Source organism: Neoarius graeffei, chromosome 6 (assembly GCF_027579695.1).
Source record: "Neoarius graeffei isolate fNeoGra1 chromosome 6, fNeoGra1.pri, whole genome shotgun sequence".
NCBI lineage: Eukaryota > Metazoa > Chordata > Actinopteri > Siluriformes > Ariidae > Neoarius > Neoarius graeffei.
In genome coordinates, this window is record NC_083574.1 from 105,462,429 (window position 1) to 105,489,363 (window position 26,935).

Below are 26,935 nucleotides of genomic sequence, written 5' to 3' on the forward strand. Positions count from 1 at the left end.
TACTAAAGAAACCTGGTCTAGATTCTTTTTCACTGTCCAATTACAGACCCATTTCAAATCTCCCTTTCCTAGCTAAAGTAATGGAGAGAGTTGTAGCCTCTCAGCTTCATACTTTCCTTGCTCGTAATGATCTCTATGAACCCTTTCAGTCAGGCTTTCGCGATCTGCACAGCACTGAATATGCTCTCTTAATCTTTCGATTACGTTAATTATGTCTTATATTAAATATAATTAGGTTTTTTTTCTTTTTTATCAGACATCTAGTTTTTAGGTTTGTTTACCTGACATGTTTCGAAATACGACTGTCGTCTTCCTCAGAGTGTCACCGGATGTTATTGGTGACGCATCTTTTATCAGCTGATATTTCCGAAGGCGTGGCCTTCCTGTCTGGTTTGACAGGTCGGTCATGCCTTCTACTGTCTGTTCGTCCCCTGCAAGATGGCACTCCAGGTATGGGAGAGCATGTATGCTCCCTCATTCCGGTTGATGGTCCTTGGGCTTCGCTTACGGATCTCCATGGCCTCCCTGATCCAGCGCTGATGTTTGTTATCTTCTGTGCGGATGACTCTGGCATTCCCCCAGTCCATAATATGATTTTCCCTTTTGCAGTGATCTGTTATGGCTGACTTATAATTTTCCTGTTGTGCCTTTTCTTTTATTGTTCGGGTTTGTCTTGTAGCTGTCTCCTTTTCGCACTCTTTCTTATGTTCAGTTTTTCTTGTGTTGAAACTCCTTCCTGTCTCCCCGATGTAAGTTTTATTGCATAATTGACATGGAATCTCATATATGGTGTTGCATCTGTTGTCTGGATGTATTCTGTCTTTGGGATGAACCAGGATCTGACGGAGTGTTGTGTGTGGTTTGACAGGTGTGTTAATGTTGTGTTTCCTCATTGCTCTTTGAATGCGTTCAGTTATTCCCCTAATGTATGGTAATGTAACTACTCCCCTGTGTTCTTGTTTGTTGGTTTGTTTTTTCTCTTTCTTCTGTGTTTTGTTGTTCTTAACCTGTTCCACCCCTTTGGATATTGCCCATTGTGGATATTGACATGCCTTCAGTGCGTGTTGTATATGTTGTTCCTCCTGTTCTTTGTCCTGTGGATCTGTAATTATTGCTGTGCATTCATGTAATGTTCTGACTACTGATATTTTGTGCATTATGGAGTGTTCGGAAGTCCAATTTAAATATTGGTCGGTGTGTGGGGGTTTTCTGTGTACTTTTATTTTGATGTCCCCATCTTCTGTGTGATGTATTTTTAAGTCCAAAAATGCTATTGACTGCTCCGTTTCTTCTTCATGTGTGAATTTTATATTACCGGTATTGTCTATGGTGTTGAGATGGTCGGTGAGTTGTTGAGTGTGTCCCCTCTTCACTTTTTCTAGTATGTCATCCACGTAACGTTTCCAGAGTGTTGGCCTGTATTCTGCTGGTATTGTAGTGAGTGCTTTCTGCTCCAGATCTTCCATGAAAAAGCCACACATGATGGCTGATAATGGGTCTCCCATGGCAAAACCTTCCTTCTGTCTGTAAATTGTATTCCTGAACTGAAAATATGTGGATGTGGCAATGAATTGAAGTAGCCGAGTGATGTCTTGTACAGTGAGGTTTGTGCGTTTCTTGAGCGTCCTGTCTGTTTTTAATTTTTCTTGTACTATCTGTATGGTGGCTTCCGTGGGTGTTCTGGTGAAAAGAGATATGACGTCGTGTGATATGAAAACTTCATCATGCTGCATTTTGATGTTTTTTAGTTCTTCTGCCAGTTGTTTTGAGTTTTTGCAGTGTTGGTCTGTGAGTCCTAGTAATGGTTTAATTATTTCGGTGAGTGCTTTTGATAAGTTGCATGTCACTGAACCAATGCTATCTACTATGGGGCGTAATGGTGTTCCTGGTTTGTGTATTTTTGGTGTGTTGTAAATCCTGGGGATGACGTTGGCTGTGGGTACTAAATGATTGTATGCCTGCTTATCTATTTTATTTTCATCGAGTAGTGGTTTGAGTAGTGCTTTAAGTGTCTTTTTCTTGTCTTCTGTTGGGTCTTTTCTTAATATTTCAAATGCGTTGTCAATGAGTAATTCAATCATTTTCCGTTCATATTCATCAATGTCCATAATAACTGTTGTCCTGCCTTTATCTGCTGGGAGGATTGTGATGTCTTTATTTTTTGCTAATGTTTTCATAGCTTTGGATTCCTGTTTTGTGATGTTACTGGGTGGTGGTTTGGCCGTTTTCAATATACCAGCTATTGCATTTCTTAGTGCTGCTTTTTGTCCCTGATCCTGTATTTTCTCACATGCTAATTCAGTTGCCAGAATTAATTCATTGTGTGGTATGTTGTTCGGTGTGACAGCATAGTTGAGTCCTTTTGCTAATATACTGCATTCTGCTTGTGAGAGTTTGTACCTTGATATGTTTTTAGCCTGGTTTCAGTCATATCTAGCAAACAGGCAACAGTTTATTTCTATTGGTGTTCATAAATCATCCACTGCTACTGTTGCTCAAGGTGTGCCTCAGGGTTCTGTCCTTGGTCCCCTTCTTTTTATATTATATGTTTCTCCTAGGGCGGCACGGTGGTGTAGTGGTTAGCGCTGTCGCCTCACAGCAAGAAGGTCCTGGGTTCGAGCCCCGGGGCCGGCGAGGGCCTTTCTGTGTGGAGTTTGCACGTTGTCCGCGTGGGTTTCCTCCGGGTGCTCCGGTTTCCCCCACAGTCCAAAGACATGCAGGTTAGGTTAACTGGTGACTCTAAATTGACCGTAGGTGTGAATGTGAGTGTGAATGGTTGTCTGTGTCTATGTGTCAGCCCTGTGATGATCTGGCGACTTGTCCAGGGTGTGCCTCGCCTTTCGCCCGTAGTCAGCTGGGATGGGCTCCAGCTTGCCTGCGACCCTGTAGAAGGATGGAGCGGCTAGAGATAATGAGATGAGATGAGATGTTTCTCCTATAGGCCAGATTATTTGTAACCATGGCCTTAACTTTCATTGTTATGCTGATGACATTCAAATCTACATCACTATCACCCCTTCCATAGCCTCTGTTCAGCTGCTAAGGACTTGCATCACTGACCTTAAGCAATGGCTGCATAAGAACTGCCTTAAACTTAATGCTAGCAAAACGGAGGTTCTATTAGTAGATACCAAAAGACAGGTTCTGAACTTCTCCAGTTTTACTATTGATGTTGATGGTGTGTCTATTAGTCCTTCCCAAGTTATAAAAAACCTTGGCGTTCTCTTTGACTCCACCCTAACGTTTGAACCTCATCTTAAACTAATTACTAAGAATGCTTTCTTTCACCTCCACAATATTGCACGTCTCCACCCTTTTCTCTTGGAAACTGATGCCAAAATGTTGGTCAATGTGTTTATTTTTTCTCGACTTGACTACTGCAATTCTCTCTTTTATGGTCTCCCTGCCACATTGCTCAATCGCCTGCAGTACATCCAAAACTCAGCAGCAAGAGTCCTCATGCTCACCAAGTGCACTGCTCACATCACTCCTGTTTTACAGCAACTGCATTGGTTGCCAATTATTTCTCGGGTCAAATACAAAATCTTGCTTTTAACCTATAAAGCACTTCATGGTTTCACCCCTTCCTATCTCTGTGAGCTAATTCATTTGTACTGTCCCGCCCGCTCCCTCAGATCTTCTGTCTGTGGACTTCTGACTGTTCCACGTTTTAAACTGGCATCTGTGGGTAGCAGATCATTTAGTGTTGCTGCTCCTAAACTTGGGAACTCATTACCACAATCGCATCATGACTGTTCCACTCTCTCTTCCTTCAAAGCTAACTTGAAAACTTTCCTCTTTACCTCACACTACTCTTCCTAGTGTGTTTTTTTTGGTAACTCCTGTGTAAAGCGTCCTTGGGTTTGTGAAAGGCCCTATATAAATTGAACTTATTATTATTATTATTATTATTATTATTATAAGTCTTTAGGACAGGTGCGTGTCCGTGGGAGAAACTTCAGTGCACGACTAAACCAATGGATGGTTTTGTGTGAGAGTATAGAGACTGTGAAAGAGGAGAATGTTCCTCCTGAAGTTTTGTCTATTGATGGTGGAGAGGCATGGCCTGTTATCATCATGGGAGAGGCACAGGCAGCTGCTGAAGAGTTTAATAGTAAACTAAAAGGGTTGCTGCAGCCTGAATGGAAAACAATGGAGGACCTCAAATCATTGTTCCCCAGTGCATCCCTGCCAACTAGCTCCACTGAATCCATCATTTGTGCTGTCGGAGATTTGTTGGACAAGACAACAAAACCAACTGTTGGTGGGAGTTATGATTGACTACACATGTTCTCGGGAGCCCTACCAATGCCGCCAGGTGAGGAACCATTTGACCATTGGCTAGAGCAAGCATGGCTTATGGTGGAGGAGACTGAATGCTCTGACAGGGAAATGAGACGTAGACTTATTGGAAGTTTAAAGGGGCCAGCACTAGAAATTGTGAAAGCAGTGCGGCATGCCAATCTTGACGCCAGCTCAAAAGAGTGCTTGGAAGCCCTTGAAAGTGCTTTTGGAAGTGCTGAGTCCAGTGATGATCTCTACTTTGCTTTTTGATTGATGCAACAGCAAAAAGGAGAAAAACTATCAGATTTCCTCAGACGCCTTGAGCAGTCTCTAGCCAAGGTGATTCAATGAGGTGGCCTCCCTGCTAGCTACACGGATCGAGCCCGACTGGAGCAACTGCTAAGGGGTGCTATCGCTTCAGACCTGATGCTGATCCAGCTGCACTTGAGAGAAAGGAAGGCTGCACCCCCAAACTTTCTGCAGCTTCTGATGGAGATTCATGCTGAGGAAGAGTACGAAGCTTCTTGGAAGAAGCTCAGTGCCTCAGTACATGTAAATCCAGAAGTGGATACAAGGCAAGCTGAGATCCAGAGCTTAAAAGGTGGAAATAAAAGAACTGAAGTCAATGGTTGCATCAGTAGTAATCAAATCCACTCAAGTCAGAGGGTTACCGGGAAGCTACACCCATCAATGCACCGCCCGACCCTGAAAATCAGCAAGATGCTGAGCTGGCTGCCTTGACAAAACAACTGAAAAGACTAAAACAGAAAACTAGCAACAAGATGTCTGAGCAAGATGCTACAGTTGCTGTTTCGACAATGGAGGTTTCTAAACAGGTCTCCAACTCTCCCAAAGGAGCACCAAAAAGGTCAGAAGAGAATTTCTGCTATAGGTGTGGTGAGAGCGGACATTTTGCCACAAAGTGCTGCAACCCTGAGAATGAAGCCAAGGTTATCAGAAAACTAATTCATGCTTTGAAGGTGACAAAAGACAAACAGCAGTCTGGTGATGCCACCACCAGTGAAGTTAATTGTGGGGTCAAGAAAAGTGCTGTTGCCTCACCTGAGTCAGCTGGCATCCCTGAAGGCTTGATTGGTCCACCCAGCATCGTACCTGTAAAAATAAATGGACATTGCTGTGATGCCTTGTTTGATAATGGATCTCAGCTCACCATTATCTTTGAGTCTTGGTATCAAACTCGCCTATCTGATGTTTCAATACACCCAGTGTCTGGTTTAGCCCTGTGGGGGCTAAGTGAATCTGAGATCAGTTACCCCTACCGTGGGTATGTAGTGGTCGATTTTGAATATCCAGCGAAGGTTGCAGGCATTGACCAGACTGTGACAGTCCTCGCTCTTATCTGCTCCCAGCCTCGAACTACAGACCAGACTCCCGTTATTGTAGGGACCAATGCCAGTCACATCCTGTGTCTTGGGCAGCAATGTAAGGACAATGGCATTGACATCACCCAGACACTGGGGATACAAGTATGTTAGAGATAACAACCTAACATTGCCTAACACAGCCACAGCCCTGGAAGAGGAAGATGATATTGGCTATGTGTTATGGCAAGGCCCTGGCCCACTGACTCTGTCCCCTGGTGGTGACTGTAGTGCAGTCTGCAAAGTTGAGTACAAGCTCCACGTCTACAAAGAAACCCTGATGGTTGACTCATCTCCTGTAGCTCCACTCCCAGCTGGTGTACTACTTCAGCCCATGGTGGTGCCCAACGAAGAAGTGAACGTCAGCTATTTCAGAATATAGGTCCAGAATGAGTCCATAACAGAGACAGTCTTACCAGTGGGAACAGTAATTGGGCATATATGACAGATGCAGTCACTCTGCTCTCTCCGTCCAAGACAGCTGCCACCGAGTTCGGTGCAAACCTGATCATCTTTGGAGACTCACCTGTCTCGGAGGAGTGGAAAGAGAGACTCTGTCAAAAGCTATCCACAAGGTCCCAGGTGTTCTCTCTACATGAATGGGACATTGGATTGACAAAGGGAGTAGAGCACACGATCCGGATGTCAGATCCACGGCTGTTCAGGGAGCACTCTCATCGCCTGGCTCCAGCTGACCTGGAAGACATAAGAAAGCACCTCCAAGAACTGTTGCATGCAGGGGTCATCAAGGAGTCTCATAGCCCCTATGCATCCCCAATCGTGATTGTTCGCAAAAAGAATGGAACCGTGAGAATGTGCATTGACTACCGATTGTTAAACAGCCGAACAATCCCAGATCAGTACACAACACCTTGTACTGATGATGTGTTGGATTCAATGACCAGAAGCAAGTGATTCTCCATTTTTGATCTGCGAAGTGGTTATTACCAAATCACTATGGCCGAGGAAGATAAGGAAAAAACAGCATTCATCTGCCCACTGGGGTTCTTCCAGTTTGAGAGGATGCCACAGGGGATAACTGGAGCCCCAGCCACCTTCCAAAGATTAATGGAGAAGGCTGTGGGTGACATGAACCTGCTCAAACTCCTTGTCTACCTCGATGACCTGATTGTATTTGGCCGAACATTAGAAGAGCAAGAAGAGAGACTTCTTAACGTCCTTGATCATCTAGCAGAGGTTGGATTGAAAATCTCATTTGATAAATGTCAATTCTGCCTCCCAAAAGTAAAATACCTTGGACATATTGTGTCGGCCGATGGAGTATCACCTGACCCAGCCAAAATAGAGGCAGTTACAAGTTGGCCACAGCCTACGCACCTGAAGGCGCTTCAATCTTTCTTGGGATTTTGCAGATATTACCGCTGTTTCATAGCCAACTATGCAGCCATTGTCAGGCCATTATCTGAGCTCACCAAAGGCTACACTCCAACCCAGAGGGGCAAGAAGCCTGAGAAAGACAACACAAAGACTTACCTCAAAGATTCCGAGCCCTTTGGTGAGAGATGGGACCAGTCCTGCACTGAGGCATTCCACAAGATTATCCACTGCCTTACCCATGCACCTCTGTTGGCTTTTGCTGATCCCAACAAGCCATACATCCTGCATGTGGATGCCAGCTTGAAAGGGCTTGATGCCATCCTCTATCAGGGGCACAGTGAGGGTCTGAGACCAGTTGCCTTCACCAGCAGGAATTTAAAGACATCTGAGAGGAACTACCCCATTCACCAGCTGGAGTTTTTGGCCTTTAAGTGGGCAGTTGTGGATAAATTCCATGACTATTTGTATGGGGTCAGATTCACCATACGTACGGACAATAACCCGCTTACATATGTGCTATCGACTGCCAAGCTCAGTGCTGTGGGGCACAGATGACTCTCTGCTTTATCCACCTATGACTTCGATATCCAGTACCGACCAGGCAGACACAATATAGACACTGACCTGCTCTCAAGGAATATGCCTGGTGAGAGTTCAGAGAAATGGGTGACCATACCACAATCTGGTGTGAGATCCAGCTGCCAACAAATCTGCATCCCTGGGTCTGCAGGCAGTCCACTGAGGTATGTGGATCAGTTGGGAGCTTCTCCTGATTGTGTGCCCGCCATTTATGCATTCCCAACTCAACTGGAGTTGAAATCATTGGGGCAGATGTCAAAGCAGGAGCTGATTGAAGCTCAGGAGGATGATGCAGCCATCTGATCTGCCATAGAAGCCATTAAACATGGCAAATGGCTGGAAGAGAATGGATCCTGTCCAGAGCGCTCTCGTCTAAAAAAAGAGATGGGGAAACTAATGATACTGGGCTACTCCATCGCTTAAGCAAGCGGCCCTCCGGAGAACTCACTCAACTTGTCTTACCAAGTGGGTTCAGAGAAGTTGTGCTGAAGGTCACGCATGATGATCTAGGACACCTTGATATTGAAAGAACTACAGACTTGTTGAGGAGCAGATTCTTTTGGCCAAAACTGGCATGCAATGTTGAGCAGTACATAAAGAACTGTGGAGAGTGTGTCACTTGGAAGAGCCCCTGCCATAGGGCAGCGCCTTTACATCATATTTCAAGCAGTGGACCAATGGAGCTCGTATATATCGATTTTCTGTCCATGGAGCCAGATTCTGCAGGAATTAGCAATGTGTTAGTGGTCATGGATCATTTCACCCATTATGTTCAGGGCTTTCCCATTGTAATGAAAATTTCTAATAAACACTTCAGAACACTTAGCAGTTGTCTTTTCAGTTATTTATTATAGTAGATCATATAAAGATATATAAAATAGGAAAGGAAAGAGAATAGAAGAAGAGTAGAAGACACCACTTCAGTGATGCCGAGAGTACGTGCACTCTGAGTTGTGTTTTAGTGGCTGTTATGTATTATACTCTAAAGGCATTCGCTTACTGCTTGCATCTTCATGTGATTGGCTCAAGATTTTCTAAGAAGTTTTGCTAATGAGTGCACCTGGCATGCTTTGGTACGTGCAGGCAGATGCAAGTTAGGGAGAGCTCAAGCTCCCTGCTTATCACCACTGAAGTCAGGAAAGGTGGTTACATCATGAGAAGATGCATCGTTAGGACAAACTCAAGCACCCTGCTCATTACCACCAAGGCCACAGAAAAGTGATTACAACATTGGAAAAAACATCTTTCTCAGTATATTAGGCCACTTGAGCTCAACACACAGAAACACAGAGAATAGGAATGTTCATCCACTAAATTTCCCTCATGTTCTCCCCCCTTTTTATCCTACAGGATAATAATTGCTAAAGAAAGAAAAAAACTGTACACAGTTTCAGTGATAAGAGTTCTCAGAGAGATTCGACTTAACACGTCATTGAGTGTACAGGGATAATGCTAAGGCTGTTTTTTATAAGACATAGAGGTCTTAAGTTAATGCTAGCAAGCCATGTACATAGATCAGGAATAATAGAACAGGAAACAATCATAATGAAAGTGTTTTAAGTCAAGACTAGTTTCATGTCAACTGTGCTGATGTCATCAAACGGTGGGTTATAGTCTTCATGTGGGTTTGGAGGCCAGTTAGGTAAGTCGTCTGAGTCTATTTTCCCATCTGTTAACCAATATTTGTCAGCTGCCTCTGAAACACAGACATACAACATTGACAGAAAACAGGGAGCAAACATAGCATCACAATCACTAAACCCAGGACCGGTATGGTGGATGGAATCAGAGTCTTCTATCCACTAAACCAACTGTCTTTGACTCTGTGTCAGCCTGGGTTCCTTGTATCAACCACCACACGGATCCTCCTGTGAGCCCCAGCAGGATCAGGATGCTCAGGCCCACAACTGGACCTAGCTTATAATGATTTACCCCCTTCATTTTATGTTAACTATGTCTCTGAGTTAACCCTTGCCCTTCTTGACATGTATTGGTGCTCAGAGGGCGGGCACGCCCTATCAGCCCTCGTCCCACCTCACCGGGACTTGGAGGAAACTCGAAACCCTAAGACTTATCTATCAGCGGCTAGACACTGAAATACTCTTCCCTATTGAGGGTGTGTGCATGATTGATGTGATACTCGCACTGTTCCATGTAGTGATACCTTTCTTCCTCACGAGCTTTAGTCAGCGTCTGGTCACTTAGGCCTTCCTCTTCCTCCTGCTCAGCCAGTTCAGGAACCCTCCTGCAGTGGCTAGCGTGGATCCATGTCACTCTGCCTGTGACCTTCACTGCTGTTGGGGTCATGAACAAGACCTGGAATGGGCCATTCCATTGTGGCTTGTTCCACTTGGTTTGTCGGAAGTCCTTCACCACGATCCAATCCCCTGGTTGTAGATCGTGCAGAGGTCCCTCAGCAGGTTTGGGAAGTGCTTCTTTTACCTGTTTGTGGATAGATTTCAAAGCAGAGGACAACGCTGCACAGTAATTCAACATTGCATCATCACACAGTGTGGTGTCCAGCAGTGTTCCTTGAGCTGGCCCTATCCCCGTGTTGGGTACTCGTCCAAATAGAATTTTGAATGGGCTTAACCCATGTTTAGGCCTAGTTTGCATCCTCATTTGTGTGAGTACTACAGGGAGGACCTTTTGTCCATCCTCGCCCTGTTTCTGCACAAGCTTTGCTTAGTTTATTTTTTAAGGGACCCATTTTCCCTCTCTAAGTGTCAGTTCAATGAAGTCCATTTGGAGATGATCAAATGGTTTGTCTGGTATTGGGTGTGCTGCTTGAGTTAGTTTGATACCTTGACCTGCATTATGTTGTGCACATATCAAGCATTGCTTGCAAAATTTCGCAGCATAATTTGAAAAACCCTTTGTGAACCATCTCTTTGTTACTTCTGTGACCATCCCCCCTTTTGAACCTCCAATTCAAAATAGCATTGGCTTTGTGGCTTCAGTGGTGTCACCCCACATCAATGTCTTTAAAAAGTGCAGCAATTAACCTCCACCCCAACATGCTATACTGATACTGACACGAAGGAGGTTTTAAGTAAGAATATGGACACCAGCTGTTGAGCTTCTTTCTGGCACAATGCTCCTCTCACATGCTCTGTGTAGGATGACATCCAGGACACACTCTGTCAGGTTTTCATTTGACCATGTACATCTCTGTAGCAAACAACATTTTGATATCTTGAGAAGAAAAATAGAAGCTTCCAGAAGACTTAAGATGGCCCTGGTAAACTACAGGCACCCCATTTCTTCTTGATCTATATTTTTTCCTCACACCAAGAAGGCTATCAACCTCTCAGGATGGTTTGTCTGCAGTACCTGGTGGATTGGCAGGGGTCCAGCCTTGAGAAGCTTGAGAAATTGACTCGCTCCTCATGCTATTCCTCTGGTTTATCATCACAGTACTTCTGGAGGCACTGACCATCAGAGGTGGGAGTGGTTACATCCCAGTCTACACCTTCCTTTGAGCCAAATCTCTGATGTTCACTTTTACCAACATACACTGTATGTATGAACCATCGACTTAACATCATCATCGTTCCTGCCAAAGTCTTGCCCAATCTCTGTGCAATTCTAAACTTAATGTTGTTTTGCTTTACCTCCTGTTTGATTTCAGGGCCTCATTTTGCTTTCAATGGTTCAATTGACATATTTATGTCATTTCTCTCTGTTTTTGGACTGGTTCTTTAGAGTATGGACAAACTACTGTGCACTTTTGCATGGCATTTGGCTGAATAAATGTAGATTGGTGACCTGCACAGGGTGAGCCCTGCCTCTCCCCCAAAGTCAGCTGGAATTGGTTCCACTTTCTCCCACGACCATGATGGATAAGCGGTAGAGATAATGGATGTAGGGATGTCCCTGTGTGTCTGTGATCAATATCAATTCTTTCCTTCCTATCAAACATTCTTGATCAGCTTCTATACAGCTAAATGGTTTCTCTTTCTTACCCAGAACATGCGCCAAGATCCTAACCTGTGTAGCTTAAGAGAGGCACACTCTACAGAGACTGCCCTTGTGAATGTTGATAAGAAGCTTCATGTCGCTAGAGCAGCCATACAGTCATTGGTCCTGGTTCATACTGATCTCTATAAAGGGTTCAACATCATCAAGTGCAAGACTATCTTGTCCGTTCCTCATGAGAAGTATCAATCAAAGTATGTGATTCGCATGGTGGTGGCTCACCCTTTCTTACCTGAAGGGACAGTCATTTCACATAACAGGGAGATCTTCACCTGTCTATGCAGACTCTCCAGAGATATCCCACAAAGCTCAGTGCTGGGTCCTCTTCTGTTCTCATAGCGAGGTCATATTCTCTATATCCACTCAGACACTCATGTTTCTCCACAGATATCAGCATGTCTGGTGCACATCTTGTCAAGGAAGACAGTTCAACCTTATGTCATGATCTCCCGGAAGCACTGTCAAATCACACCACAACACATGTAACATTGGTATCATCTTGGACAACCAACTACCCTTCTTACATCACACTACTAACATGATTTGCTCATGCAGCTTTCTTCTTTACAACATCAGGATGATGATCCAGGTTTTGCTTTCCATGGAGGACACTTGGTCAGTCACTTGTCATCTTAAGATTTGACTACTGCATCAGATTTAAAGCACTCATCAAATTTATCTCTCTATACTGTGGGTGGTAAAAGAGAGAAACTGGACTTGCTTGAAGATTCTTGAAGACGTTTCACCTCTCATCCGAAAGGCTTCTTCAGTTCTGTCTGACTAATAGGGAGTTTCAGATATTTATCCTCTCATGGATGAAAAGCAATCCTAAAGTGTCATTGAGTCATCCTGTTGGTGTGGGTCACTGGGGGCTGGGTGTGAACGGCCTCGAGAGTCATTGGCGTGATCAATGGATTGCTGGTTCTCTCTGTCCTCCTGCGAGTCACTGAAAACAGCTGGGTTTTGGTGTGCATTCGGTTGTCTGGGAAGTGTGCCAAGGACTGCATTGTAGGTGGCTGATAAATGATGTCTTAGACCCCCACCTCTGTTCAGTGATGGCCGTTCCAGGTTGACCAAAATGGCTTCTTTAACTCCTCGCTCATACCAACGATCCTCTCTGGCTAAAATACATATGTTGCAATCCTGAAATGAGTGTCCTTTGTTGTTAAGATGAAGATAGACAGCATAGTCCTGGCCTGAGGAACTGGCTCTCCTGTGTTGAGCCATGTGCCTGTGAAGCGGTTGTTTTGTTTCACCAATATACGAGTCCGTGCATTCCTCACTGCACTGAATTGCATACACTATGTTGTTCTGTTTGTGTCTGGCTATTCTGTCCTTAGGGTGGACCAGTTTCTGCTTCAGGGTGTTACTGGGTCTGAAATGTACCAGAATGTTGTGTTTGTAGAAGATCCTCCTGAGTTTCTCAGATAGACCTGAAATGTAGGGAATGACAACATTCTTGTGTTTGTTCCTGTTATCCTCCTTGTCTGTTATATTCCTTTTTCTGCTCTTGAAGAAAGCCCAGTTGGGATACCCACAGTTCTGAAGTGCTTTCTTGATGTGATTCTGCTCCTTCTCTTTTCCCTCTATTGTTGTAGGAATGTTCTGAGCCCTGTGTTGCAAGGTCAGGAGTGGATATTAACATCAACTTACTTTCAAGAGTTGATCCCAGCCACTGGTTCAGATATGTGGATGACACCTGGGTTAAAATCAAAACCCATGAGGTGGAAGCCTTCTCTAAGCACATCAATGCAGTGGATATCAACATCAGTTTCACCTGGGAGGATGTCAGTGGGAATAATCTAGCCTTCTTGGTTTGTGATGTACACATTAGACAAAACAGAAGCCTTAGCATTGACGTTTACCAGAAACCCACACACACAAACCCACACACGCACACAAACCCACACTCACAGGAGGACAGAGAGAACCAACAATCCATTGATCACCCCAATGACTCTCTAGGCTGTTCACACCCAGCCCCCAGTGACCCACACCAACAGGATGACTCAACAACACCTTAGGATTGCTTTTCATCCATGAGAGAATAAATACCTGATACTCCCTATTAGTCAGACAGAACTGAAGAAGCCTTTCGGATGAGAGGTGAAACGTCTTCAAGAATCTTCAAGCAAGTCCAGTTGCTCTCTTTTACCACCCACAGTTTACTATGACCTGGATGACTGAGAATCATCACAGACATCTCGCTATACTGTGCATCTGTCCCAAAAGCAGAAAGTGTGTCTCGTATGGTGTTGTCAAGCAGTGTTCCAGCGTGTTGTTTCAGACTATTGTAGTAAGATGTCTGAGGTTTATGGTGTATTGGTGTGTTGTTTCAGAGTATCGCAGTGCTGTTTGTGAGGTGCTGCCGGAGTTGCATGAACGTGGTGTGTGTGTTTTCCTGTTGTGCGATAATTGTGACATGGATGGACTCCATTCTCTGAAAGACAAGATAGACAACAGTGATGACGGGCCCGTGAGTCACACACTGAGAGCGAATGTCACAATGAGAAGTCCTGCCATGTACATCTATACATCAGGAACTACAGGTACACAACTACACACTGATATTCACAACCACACATAGCAACATCTAAACCATGTGTTGGTGTGTGTATGTAGGTCTCCCTAAAGCAGGGGTTATACTTCACGATCGAATATGGGCTGGCACTTTCTTCCTGTCTCTGTTTGGCGTCAAGCATGATGATGTCATCTACATACCCCTCCCCCTTTACCATGCTTCAGGACTGATCATTGGCTTGAACGGGGCAATAGAGAGGGGTAAGACTCCAACTCTTACAAACACCTCTTTTATACATTGTTGATGTTTCCCAAATGTTCTGTAGATTTCATTCTAAATATTGCCTCTGTGTGTGTGTGTGTGTGTGTGTGCGCGTGAGAACAGGAATCACAGTGGTGTTAAAGAGGAAGTTCTCTGTGTCTCAGTTCTGGGATGACTGCAGGAAATACAATGTGACGGTGATCCAGTATATTGGCGAGGTCATGCGCTACCTCTGTAACACACCCAAGGTAACACAACACAATGCAACATAATGTACACAATCACACTCATGCTAGCTAGTTACAAACCAGATACTTAGCACATTTGCCTTTTGGCAAGCCAAGAATTTAGTTAGCAAAGCAGGTGCTTAGCACTCTAGCCACTTAGCAAACAGCTATAGGCCTATAACACTGCTCAAAACTTTCACAAACGGATACAGAATTCACAGCAGATTGATTGCATAGTGACCACTATTGTAGCGGAGCAAAGCTAATATTAAGAGAATATGGTGAAGCATTGGCCTGATTTTTGACAGCTTTCGCGACCGTATGACGTCCGTATGTATGAACAATGAGTGTGTACCACCACAGGGAACCTGATCATAAGTGCAAGGCAATGTATCTCATAAACACTTGACCACCAGACAATGACATTTGTATCTTTATTGACATAAGGTAGATGAGTTTTTAATCCAACACTTAATTTGCTTTTTAAGAAATAACATAGGATTATTTACGAACACATTTTATGCTCATTGGGACTCCACTATTACTCATCTATCCATCCATTATGTGCAACCGTTTTTCCTGTGCAGGGTCGTGGGCAAGCCAGAGCCTATACCAGCTGACTATGGGCGAGAGGTGGGGTACACTCTGGACAAGTTGCCAGGTCATTGCAGGGCTGACACATTGACAAACAACCATTCACACTTGCATTCACAACTATGGTCAATTTAGAGCCACCAGTTATCCTATCCTGCATGTCTTTGGACTGTGGGGGAAACCGGAGCACCTGGAGGAAACCCACACAGACACGGGGAGAACATGCAAACTCCACACAGAAAGGCCCTTACCCGCTGCTGGGCTTGAACCCAGGACCTTCTTGCTGTGAGGTGACAGTGCTCACCAATACACCACCGTGCTGCCCCACTTTTACTTAGTGCACACACACACACACCCCTCCCCTGCCTTGCTTGGGATCACCACCTTAACATGGTGGGGCAGTTTGCGTATCCCAATGACCCCTAGAGCTATAGTATGTCGGCTGGAGCTCCATGCTCCTGATTTGGCCAGCCATGCTGTATTGGTCGAAGGGTAGGGACCACACAAAAAGTGATCTCCTCCCAGCTGCCTTGTCATAGTAAAGGCTAAGGAGTAAACCTGAAAAAATCTTGAGTGGAGCCCCTAAGGTGGTTGGACGTATCCCCTTCTGACAACTCCTGCAGCCGAGCTGGTAGCAAACTGTATTGGTTCTCCCTTTCCTTTGGATTATATCAGCAATGCCAAGAGGGGAATTTTGATGTGTAGGCAGCCCAAGATTACCATAACCTTGCCCAGGCAATGTAGCACACATGGAGAGGACATTCCATCGATGTCACAAGATATCAGCAAAACACAGGATGTAGCAGTGGCAGGTGATAAGCTTCTATCCAATTGGCATAGGAACGAAGCGTCAGGGGTCACTTCCGACAGTGGGAGAGGCCATTGCATCTCATTGAACAGCTACTGCCCACCTCAAGATGGGCAGCCCCCAGCCAGTAAGGTGCTGTTCCGCCACAGCCTGCCTGCTTCACTGGGTGTGTGGGGCTTACTTAGAGCAACCCTTGACAAGCAGGCTGTAAATCCACACCAGGCAACAATGAAAGATATAAGAAAACTCCAGCTCTTTGCTTCGCAAGCTGTAATGTTCATGCTATGTCCCAGGAGCTGACCGAAGACCTTCAGCACATAAGCGATGCACACAAGACTGCAGTCATCGACAGGGAGCTGGCATGACTGAACATTGACATCGTGTGCCTGCAAGAAATCCACCTCCCTGATTGCAGTTCCATCAGAGAGTTCAGCTACTCCTTCTTTTGGCAATGTCTACCACTAGACACTGATCAGCCAAGGCATCATGGTGTTGGCTTCACTGTGAAGAACCCACTTACTGCCTCTATTGAAAATTCATCCGGCAGTACAGAGAGAATCCTCACACTTCACATGTCCACATCGTCAGGCCCTGCTTATGCTCTGACCCTCTACTCAACTCCAGAGGCCAGAGATCAATTTTATGAAGCACTAGATGCTGCCATATCCAGGATACCCACTGCTGAAAGCCTGTTTCCCCTAGGCGACTTCAATGGCTGGGAGGGAGCTGACAGTCAATCTTGGCCTGCTTGCTTAGGTGTCCATGGAATTGGCAAGATGAATGAAAATGGGCAGTGATTACTCGAACTGTGCTTCTTCTGTAGCCTATGTGTCACCAAAACATATTTCAAGTACAAGGAGATCCACAAGGCTTCCTGGTGCCATCCCCGATCCTGCCATTGGCACCAGCTAGACCTTGTCATCACTAGGCAGCGAGACCAATGCAATGTCTTCATCACCTGTGCTTATCATAGCACCGATTGCAACACAGACCATTCCCATGTTGCCAACAAAGTGAAGTTGAGGCCAAAGAAGATCCATCCATCCATCCATCCATCCATCCATCCATCCGTTATCTGTAGCCACTTATCCTCTTCTACAGGGTCGCAGGCAAGCTGGAGCCCATCCCAGCTGACTATGGGCGTGAGACAGGGTACACCCTGGACAAGTTGCCAGGTCATCGCAGGGCTGACACATAGAGACAAATAACCATTCACTCTCACATTCACACCTATGGTCAATTTAGAGCCACCAGTTAACCTAACCTGCATGTCTTTAGACTGTGGGGGAAACCGGAACACCCAGAGGAAACCCACACAGACACAGGGAGAACATGCAAACTCCACACAGAAAGGCCCTCGCCGGCCGCTGGGCTCGAACCCAGGACCTTCTTGCTGTGAGGCGACAGTGCCAACCACTACACCACCGTGCCACCCCCAAAGAAGATCCATCATGTCAAAATCAAGGGTCTAGCTCACATCAACACCTTCTGCATCGATGATCCCATGAAAAAGCAGAAGTTCGTCGATTATTTCAATGCAACTATGGAGAACACCACGGTCAGCAATGTTGCTGTTGATTCTAAGTGGTCCAAGCTCCATAATACCATCTATGGCTCAGCTCTTACAGCATATGGGAAAAAGGAGCACAGAAATGCAGACTGGTATGCAACTTCTTGGCAAATTATGCAACCAGTAAGTGAAGTGAAAAGGAAATCATTGCTGGCCTACAAACAAAACCCCTTCCCCACCACACGTGATGCTCTCAGGGCTGCACGGAGTGTTGAACAGCAGACTGCACGCTGCTGAGCAAATGACTACTGGCTTAGGTTGTGTTGTAAAATTGAGACAGCAGCTGCAAACAGGAATGCAAGGGGAATGTACGAGGGCATCAAAGCAGCGATGGGTCCTACACCCACTAAAACCATCCCCCTTAAGTCTAAAGCAGGGAACATCATCAAAGACCCATGCAAACAACTTCAACATTGGGTTGAGCTCTACCTTGAGCTGTACAGCACACATAACATAGTCACTGATACTGCCCTATCTTCCCTACCAAACTTCACTGTCATGGAGGAACTTGGCCAACTGCCAACTATGGATGAGCTCAGTAAAGCTATCAACCATCTCACTTGCGGGAAGGCTGCAGGGAACGATGGCATTCCACCTGAAGTACTGAATTCTGGTATGCCAATCCTATTGCCATACCTCTACAAGCTGCTATGTCTCTGCTGGGAGGAGGGCTGAGTCCCATAAGACATACGTGATTCACTTCTTGTCAGCCTCTTCAAGAACAAAGGTGATTGCAGTGACTGCAACAACTTCCACGGAACCTCACTCCTTGTCATCATCGGGAAAGTATTTGCTCATGTCGTCTTGGGATGCCTGCAACCTCTTGTTATGTGTGTCTATCCAGAATCACATTACGGATTTAGAGGTGGTAGATCTACAGCGGATATGATCTTCTCACTATGCCAGCTTCAGGAGAAGTGCCAGGAACAGCAGCAGCCTCTCTACATCGCCTTCATCAACCCTACGAAGGCCTTTGATCTAGTCAGAAGTGGTCTTTTTGCAATCCTCAAGAAAATTGGCTGTCCCCCGAAACTTTACCACATGGTTACATCTTTCCATGATGGCACGCGAAGCACAGTCTGCATCAGTGGAGCAACTTATGATTAATTCCCAGTGAGCAGCGGAGTAAAGCAGGGCTGCATTGTGGCACCAACTCACTTCAGGATATTCTTCTCCATGCTCCTCAATTTTGCGTTTGGTGACTGTCACGAAGGTGTCTATTTCCACACCAGAACACATGGTAGGCTCATTAACCTTACCAGGCTCCATGCTAAGATGAAAGTTATAGAGGTCTTTTTTCGTGAGCTGTTGTTTGCTGACAATGCAGCACTGTTGTCTCACACTGTGGCTGGCCTCCAGCAATTAGTGGATCGCTTCTCCTACACCTGTAGAGAGTTCAGGCTAATGATTAGCATCAAGAAGACTAACATTCTTGCGCAGGGTGCTGACTCCCCTCCAGCCATTGTCATTGATGACAGCTATGTAGAGGCAGTCGAGAGCTTTACGAATCTGGGTTCAACAATCACTAGTTCCCTCTCCTTGGATGCCAAAATCGCTGCAAGAATCGGTAAAGCTGCAGGTGTTACGTCAAGACTGAACAACAGAGTTTGGTCCAACTGCCAGTTATCTTCGAACACCAAACTTCGCATGTACCAAGCCTGTGTTCTTTCCACTCTACTGTATGGCAACAAGTCTTGGGCACCATATGCCAGAAAAGAAAAACGGCTTAACAGCTTCCAACTCCGCTGCCTCAGGCACATCCAAGACATCTCTTGGCAGCACATGACCAACATGGAGGTCCTCAAACATGCTGGCATTCCAAGCATCCACACTCTGCTGATCCAAAGGTATCTCAGGTGGCTAGGACACGTGCACCATATGGACTCAGGGCACATTCCCAAGGATATCTTGTATGGGGAATTGCATGAAGGGACTCATCCTGTTGGAAAACCTCACCTCCACTTCAAGGATGTGTGCAAAAGGGACCTGAAATTGGTAGGTATCAATCCTAACACCTGGGAAAACATCGAGGCCTCACGGGAGTCTTGGAGGGCTTGTGTGAGAAATGGCTTGCAGAAAGCTGAAAGGGACAGGAACGAGCATCTTGAAGTGAAAAGAGATGATCGTAAAGTGAGAGCAACATCCTCAAGAGCTCCATCTAAATTTGTTTGTGCCAGATGCGCGAGAGACTGCCACTGCAGAGTTGGCCTATTCAGCCACTCAAGAAAGTGCAACAGCTCTTAGTGCTATGACATCATCCTCTAAGATGAATGGGTGCCTACTACTACTACTACTACTACTACACACACACTATCCACATTCACTGGATATGATCAATCACATGCTCTGATTGGCTACTCTACTACTAGGCTATCAGTTCATATACTGTGAGTAGAGAAAAACAAAATGGTGGTGTGTGTTGCTGAACCAACCAGGGATGAAATAAAAACTTCACTCAAAAACAAAATCACAAAAATGATCAAGTATTTAAAAGAAACAGAAATAGCTAAAATAATCTAGTTCCACCCAATATCTCCTGTTCCACACTCCAGCCCAGTCGGTGGCAGTAATGCACCTTTTAAGTTGGTTTGCCAACCACCAAAAAAAACCTAAAAAAGAAGAAATCTCCCAGAAATACAAAAAAAAGCAACAAAATATGGAATAAAAAGTATTTGATAGTAAGAATGTACCTTTTTTATTTTTCAAGAATTATTATCACATTTTTCACAAGTTGCTCCTGTCATTTTGCTGGTTTGTTTACATTCTAAGCAGAAATTATTCTGTCGGACATTTTGAATAAAATGTCAAATAGAATAAAACAGTTATTCCACTCAGTCTCATTGTACATGGATTATAGATAACTTGGTGCTATGTGCCTCGTCGCCTATCAGTTCATGTACGACTCGATTTAATGGAATAACTGTTATATACAGTATATACAGCATGCACAAGCTCACTGTACTGAACTAACACTCGACGAACAACAGCCTTTTTTTGCACATCCGAAGAGTTGTTACCGTAAACAGCCATATACACGTGTATTCTGGTTTCTACCTCAGCTGGTTTGACACTCACATCTAAAAACAATTCAGAGTCCATCGATCCATCGATTGTATGAGACATTTTAAACAATTCTGACCTCAGATACCTTTTAATTGACATAATGTAAATGTTGTGTCTGTATAGGTATGTTTTGTGTACATGTATTTATGTTTAAACCATGGAAGATTAGCCTCATAATTAAGGGACTAAAGGGTCTCAATAAACTCAAAGAAACTCAAAACTCAAACTCAGAGGCACATCATGTGTTGTGCTGGCAGTGGTGTAACCAGGAAATAATTTCAGTGGAATGAGGTGATGTACGCTACTCAACAAAATCATGATTGTTTTCTTGATCTCTACAGTTAAACTGGTGACAGTGACACGCCCATGACTTGGATGTCAGACAGCAGTATGACTGAATGATGATGCTCATTTCTTATTTAATCATTTAAGGCACAATCTATCACCAAACAATCTTTCCATATTAATAACATTGCCATAAAATGTCTTTATGGCAGTTTCACTGACAAAGATTCAAATAAATACTTCATCCTCTCTCACCTCGATATCTCTGTGTTTATAATGCAGCTATCGGGCTCATAGCTTTCAGACAGAAACAGAAAAAGTGCATCACTACAACAGGCTGATCTGGTTTCTCATCACAGCAGCTGATATCTAATAAAATGTGACAAAACAAAGGAATGCCTTATTATTATTATTATTATTATTATTAACATTTTTATAGGCTAATCAGTATAATAAATATTATTACCCAATACTGCATTCACTTTAATGCAGTTATAGAATCTGGTAATAATAGTTTCTGTTAGCTCTTCTTCCTAGAAACATCATATTCTAATTTCAGAGACTAGATTACTGGTAGCACATAATAAGATTTTTAAAAAGGAACAAAATAAGTAAAAAAAAAATTACAAATGTTGATTACAGCTTCTTCTGGGTCTCAAAAGATGCTGACGTGGCCCAGGGACAATTTCATTTTGACATCACTGATCTACTTATTTCTTCTCGACTGTTGCACAGAGTAACACTGTCTGTTTCCCCAGAAAGAGACAGACTGGCAGCGTAAGGTGCGAATGGCCATTGGAAACGGACTTCGTGCTGATGTGTGGCAAGAATTTCAGCACAGGTTTGGTGTGAAAAACATTAAAGAGTTCTACGCTGCGTCTGATGGGAACATGGGCTTCTTTAACTACGTGGGGAAAGTAAGCGCTGTGGGCAAAGTGAACTTTCTCCAAAAGGTGAGTGTGCCAATGGATCTTTACAAACACCATCACAAGTGCCTCAGTGTCATGGTGGTTAGTTCGATGACACACTATTCTAGTGTGGGTTTGAAGTCATATAGTAGTGAGGTTCAAAATGCTTTGATGGAGGACATAAAAAATGGCCAAAATTATTTGAAAAATTTGGTCTTCAGAGCTCAACATTAACTCTTTAATCCACTCATCCAGTCAGATAAACAGCAACATTTTTCACTCATCCTGACCATAACCTTTTTATTCCTGTGTACTAGTTTACTGAAAATAAAGTGATTAACAAAGTTTATCAAAAAGCAGGTATAGTTATGATAATCATTATGCTTTAATGATTTATAACTTTTCAATAAAACTTAAACTTTAACTGTACCAATAAACAGAAACTATCCAGTGCCCCATTATGGTGTGTGTGTTCTAACCCATTACCTGATCTGCAGTTTTAAGAGTTAGACTCACCCAAATTCAAAGCTTCTGGAGGAAATAAAGTTAAATCCTGATTAATCCTGATTAGTAAAACCTGAAGTATAAATTAATTTAAAGAAGACGAGTTGGACATGACAAGGCGGACAGAATCATACTGTGAATGAAAACAAACCATCAGTGAGCTCAGCAGTGTCGTAAAATTCCCCCGAAATATTTTACCACATTTGTGATGGTTAATGTGAACCATACAAAAGACGAATACAATGAATGTCTGAATGAAATGAAGATTCACCACGGATATTTATTTTATTGAGGTATTTGATCACCATTTCTCTGATTTCGATGAAGTCTAATAATCTGTAATTAGATATTATGCCATGGTTATTTTTACACACACCTGCTGTACTCGGCTTCCCCAGAATTCCATAAACAATAACACAGCTGGATCACTTAGGGGACTGAACTCGTTTTGTTGGAACTTTACTGCTGTAACTCAAAAAATTACTATAAAAATGGTGATTTTCAGCAAATATTCAGCTCGTCCCTTCGAACAGGCTGATGTGGATTTGATTCATCTGGACCAAACATTTGGTTGTCCTCAACAGTCGGACTGCCGTTAATGTCGATCCCTGGTCTTCTGTATCTTACCTCTAAGAAAGATGCCTTGTAAACTAGCCTGCTAATCACTCACCTGATTAATAAAACTGTTTGTAAAGATGTTTCATAAGGAGTGATAATGGGAAATTGGCAGTAGCTAGCTAAAAATGTTGATCCCCAAAATAAACAAAATAAGAAATAAGATTATAGGAAATAATATGATTAAATAAAATTCCTCCTTTCCTGTTAATATAAATAAAAGGGTCAACAGGGTCTTCAGTTTCAGGGACAATCTACATGGATTATAACTTTGTAGTAAATGCTGTACCAACTGTCTCCGTGCAGAAATTGTCTCCTCATTCACTGATTCAGTATGATCCTGAGGTACAGGGGCCGGTGCGGGACAGCAGAGGGCGCTGTGTCCCTGTCCCTACAGGTGAGACTGATAGATAACACCTTGTTCATCAATCATGACTGTGTGATGAATATTAATAAGCTTTAAAATAGAGACAGCAGGAGAATATGCTCGAATGATTATGAGTAATTCTTATTGTCCAGAGAATCAAGGGGAAGCAGGAGAGACTGCAAGTCGAGACATGGTGCTCCTGTAGTTTCACAATATTGTCTATGTTAAGAAACTATAGCAACTCAGCGTACAGGTGTGAATCTTGGGCAACCAGGAGAACGTGGAACAGCAAAGTAGAAAACATCAAACATAAGGAGCTCTGAGAGTAATTAATTTTCCTCCAGTTTAAATGGAATTAGGAGAGATTATGATAATAGGGGAATTAGGACAGACCTAACAGACCTTAAGAATTTAGGGGACTAGGAGAGTCTAGAACCAAGAAACTAGGGGAACCAAGAGAGACTAGACCATAACAATTTGAGAAACTAGGAGAGACATATTTTGTAAATTATAATTAATAGCTTTCATGGTTTTGTTGTTACAACAGCAATTTAAATAAAAATGTGTGTGTGTGTGTGTGTGTGTGTGTGTGCGCGTGCGTGCAGGTGAAACAGGGCTCCTGGTCTGTAAGATCACTGAGATCACTCCATTTGCAGGATATGCAGGAAATCCAGAACAAACAGAGAAGAAGAAGCTGCGTAACGTGTTTGAGGATGGGGACGTTTATCTGAACAGTGGAGACTTGATGAGGATGGACCACCATGGCTTTGTGTACTTCCAGGACCGGGTTGGAGACACTTTCAGGTGTGTGTGTGAGAGAGAGAGAGAGAGAGGTGAAACTGAGGTGCTGTTCAATAGAAAAAAAGGAACAGACATACTTTAGGACCAAAGATCCCAACCAAAACCCCTCGCAGAATATTACATCATAACCAAAGCCCCCTCCCAATCCATTAACTATTCTCAAAATATTATATCATATCCAAAGCCCTTCCCAAAATATTATATTATAACCAAAGCCCCTCCCACAATATTACATCAGAACAAAGATCAGAGAGGGAACTCGGGCTCTCTGGGTTTTGAGGTTGTGACGTGTCACTGTTGATGGTGCAGATGGAAAGGAGAGAACGTGGCCACGACTGAAGTGGCTGACATTATTTCAGTGCTGGATTTTGTTGAAGATGTGACTGTGTACGGTGTTGAGGTTCCAGGTAAAAAAAAAACATTACAATCATAAAATCATATTTCATCTTATTGTTAATATTCAGCCATGTTGACTGTGTTTCCAACAGTGTGTGTGTTTGTATTAAAGGTCATGAGGGGCGTGTCGGCATGGCAGCATTGACAATAAAGGAGCAGCAAGAGTTTGATTGCAAAAAAGCTTTCAATCATGTCACCAACTTCCTGCCTGCATACGCCCAGCCACGCTTCATACGCATCCTGGTACACACACACACACAAACATTTTCTATCATTGTAAGGACCTTTTATTGACATGATGAGCATTGTAGCTAATTAATGCAAGATTCCAGACTGAACCCCAACCTTAACCTCAGTAAATAAAAGGAAATCTTTCGCTCTTTTGTTTTTAATCCAACAAATGCTGTGATTTTAAAATTTGATAGGCCATTTGACACTAACTCAGTCATTAGGAGGACATTTAGTCCTCTCCGGTCCTAACAAAGGGCTAAAAACATGTCCAAAGTCAGGAGTGCTGAGGTTTAATCAGGCCCAGATGTTTAAAGAAGCTAACTGCACAATTCATGTCTACTCGTGCAACATCAATGTGGCTAGTTAGTGAACTAGCATGCGAGCTGTTATTAGCGAGTACAGGACACTGATTTAATGCTTTACTGGAAACAATCCAGCCATTAGTGAATTAATTATAAATAAATAACAGGCACATAAATTCAGAAAAGTGACTTCAGCATGCCTTCAGCACGGCGCCCCTCGAGGCAGACGTGTTTGCTCGCTTCGCTCTCGAATGCCAGCTTTTTCTTCTTTATGTATTTTCTGTTTTTTCTGCAGTGCACAAATGTCATGCACTGCTAACATATAACAGACAGGCACTGCTGGATATTGCCAACACACACAGCCATTTGGAATTTACTGGTTTTATACCACCGGAGCTCCAACTCTTTGTTCGCTCCCGCAGCCACCACCAGCCCCAGGAAGGCCCTGAAGCACCAAGCCCGAGTGAGCATGCTGACCCCAGGAGAGTGCTCTGGAGATGGCGACGCAAGTAAGGCAAGGGTGGGGCTCCATGCTAGGCTAAAAGCTCATGCTAGCTGACCACCACTACCTAGCCTCCTGCTAGCCAACATGTGGTCTCTAGAAAACAAACTGGATGAACTAAGAGCCAGAATCACAGCACAGCGGGAAATAAGAGAGTGCTGTGCTCTAATTTTCACTGAGACCTGGCTCTCAGACAAAGTCCCAGAATGTGCCATTCAGCTACAGACTCACTCTGTACACCGAGGAAACCAGGCTGCAGCCTCTGGTAAGGCTAAAGGGGGAGGTGTGTGTGTGTGTGTTTATTAACAACTCTTGGTGTGGAGATATACAGACCGTCTGTCTATAAGCACTGTTCGCCAGATGTGGAGCTGTCACTGCTGAAATGCCGTCCCTATTATCTACCAAGGGAATTCACTGCTGTGTTTTTGGCCATTGTTTACATCCCCCCATGAGTTAACTACACAGCATCACTCAGCAAACTCCACGACAACATCAGCGTGTTAGAGACGGCTCATCCTGACGCCGTTTTTATCATCGCCGGCAACTTTAATCAGTGCAATTTATGGACTGTATTCCCTAAATATTATCAACATGTGGACATCCCCACCCGTGATAAGAACACACTGGACCATGTTTACAGCAACATGCACTGTGCATACAGGGCTGCACCCCACCCCCACTTCGGACACTCGGACCACATCTCTTTGTTCCTCTAACCGGCCTACAGACAAAGACTAAAACAAACAAACCCTGTCAACAAACAAGTCAAACTCTGGAGTCCAGAGACTGAGAGCACCCTGCAGGACTGTTTTGCTTGGACAGACTGGGATGTGTTTAAAGCTGCAGCCACTTTGGAAGACTCTTCTGTCAGCAGACAGGACTATGCTGAGTATGTGACTGGGTATATCAGCACGTGTCTGCAACATCATGCCCACCATACAGATCAGGAAGTTCCCCAACCAAAAGCCCTGGGTACACAGTCAGGTATGACACATGCTGTGTGCTCGCTCTCTTGCATTTAGACCAGGCAATGAGATGGAGTACAAAGCACCGAAGTATGGACTGAGGAAAGCTATGACAGTGGTCAAGAGACAGTACAGAGAGAAGCTGGACGGCTTCTATTCTACTGCTGACCCCAGGCGGATATGGCAAGGCCTGCAGCACATCACAGACTACAGGACCACCACTAGCACCATCAGCTCCACAGACAGCCTGCTGGATGACAACACTTTTTACGCTCACTTTGAGGCCTCCAGCTACAACATAGAGAGGAGGCACACACACACACCTGAAGCACCCAACCCCCCTCCCCTCCACCAACAGTCTCATTAGGCCAGGTACACAAAGCTCTGAGGAAGCTCAACCCCAGGAAGGCAGCAGGACCAGACAACATCCCTGGGTGGGGCCACAGTGTTAGGG

General features: G+C 44.2%; 1 protein-coding gene across 1 annotated transcript in view; it reads left to right on the forward strand.

Annotated features, from left to right (window-relative positions):
- The window catches only part of LOC132887606 (long-chain fatty acid transport protein 2-like), a 59,987-nt gene that overhangs the window by 24,594 nt on the left and 8,458 nt on the right, over window positions 1-26,935 (forward strand). The window contains exons 3-10 of the mRNA XM_060923073.1: window positions 13,901-14,110; window positions 14,184-14,342; window positions 14,467-14,591; window positions 21,649-21,843; window positions 23,224-23,314; window positions 23,890-24,088; window positions 24,395-24,492; window positions 24,594-24,724. Of these exons, the coding sequence (XP_060779056.1) occupies window positions 13,901-14,110; window positions 14,184-14,342; window positions 14,467-14,591; window positions 21,649-21,843; window positions 23,224-23,314; window positions 23,890-24,088; window positions 24,395-24,492; window positions 24,594-24,724 (1,208 nt within the window). The remainder of the gene's footprint in view (window positions 1-13,900; window positions 14,111-14,183; window positions 14,343-14,466; window positions 14,592-21,648; window positions 21,844-23,223; window positions 23,315-23,889; window positions 24,089-24,394; window positions 24,493-24,593; window positions 24,725-26,935) is intronic.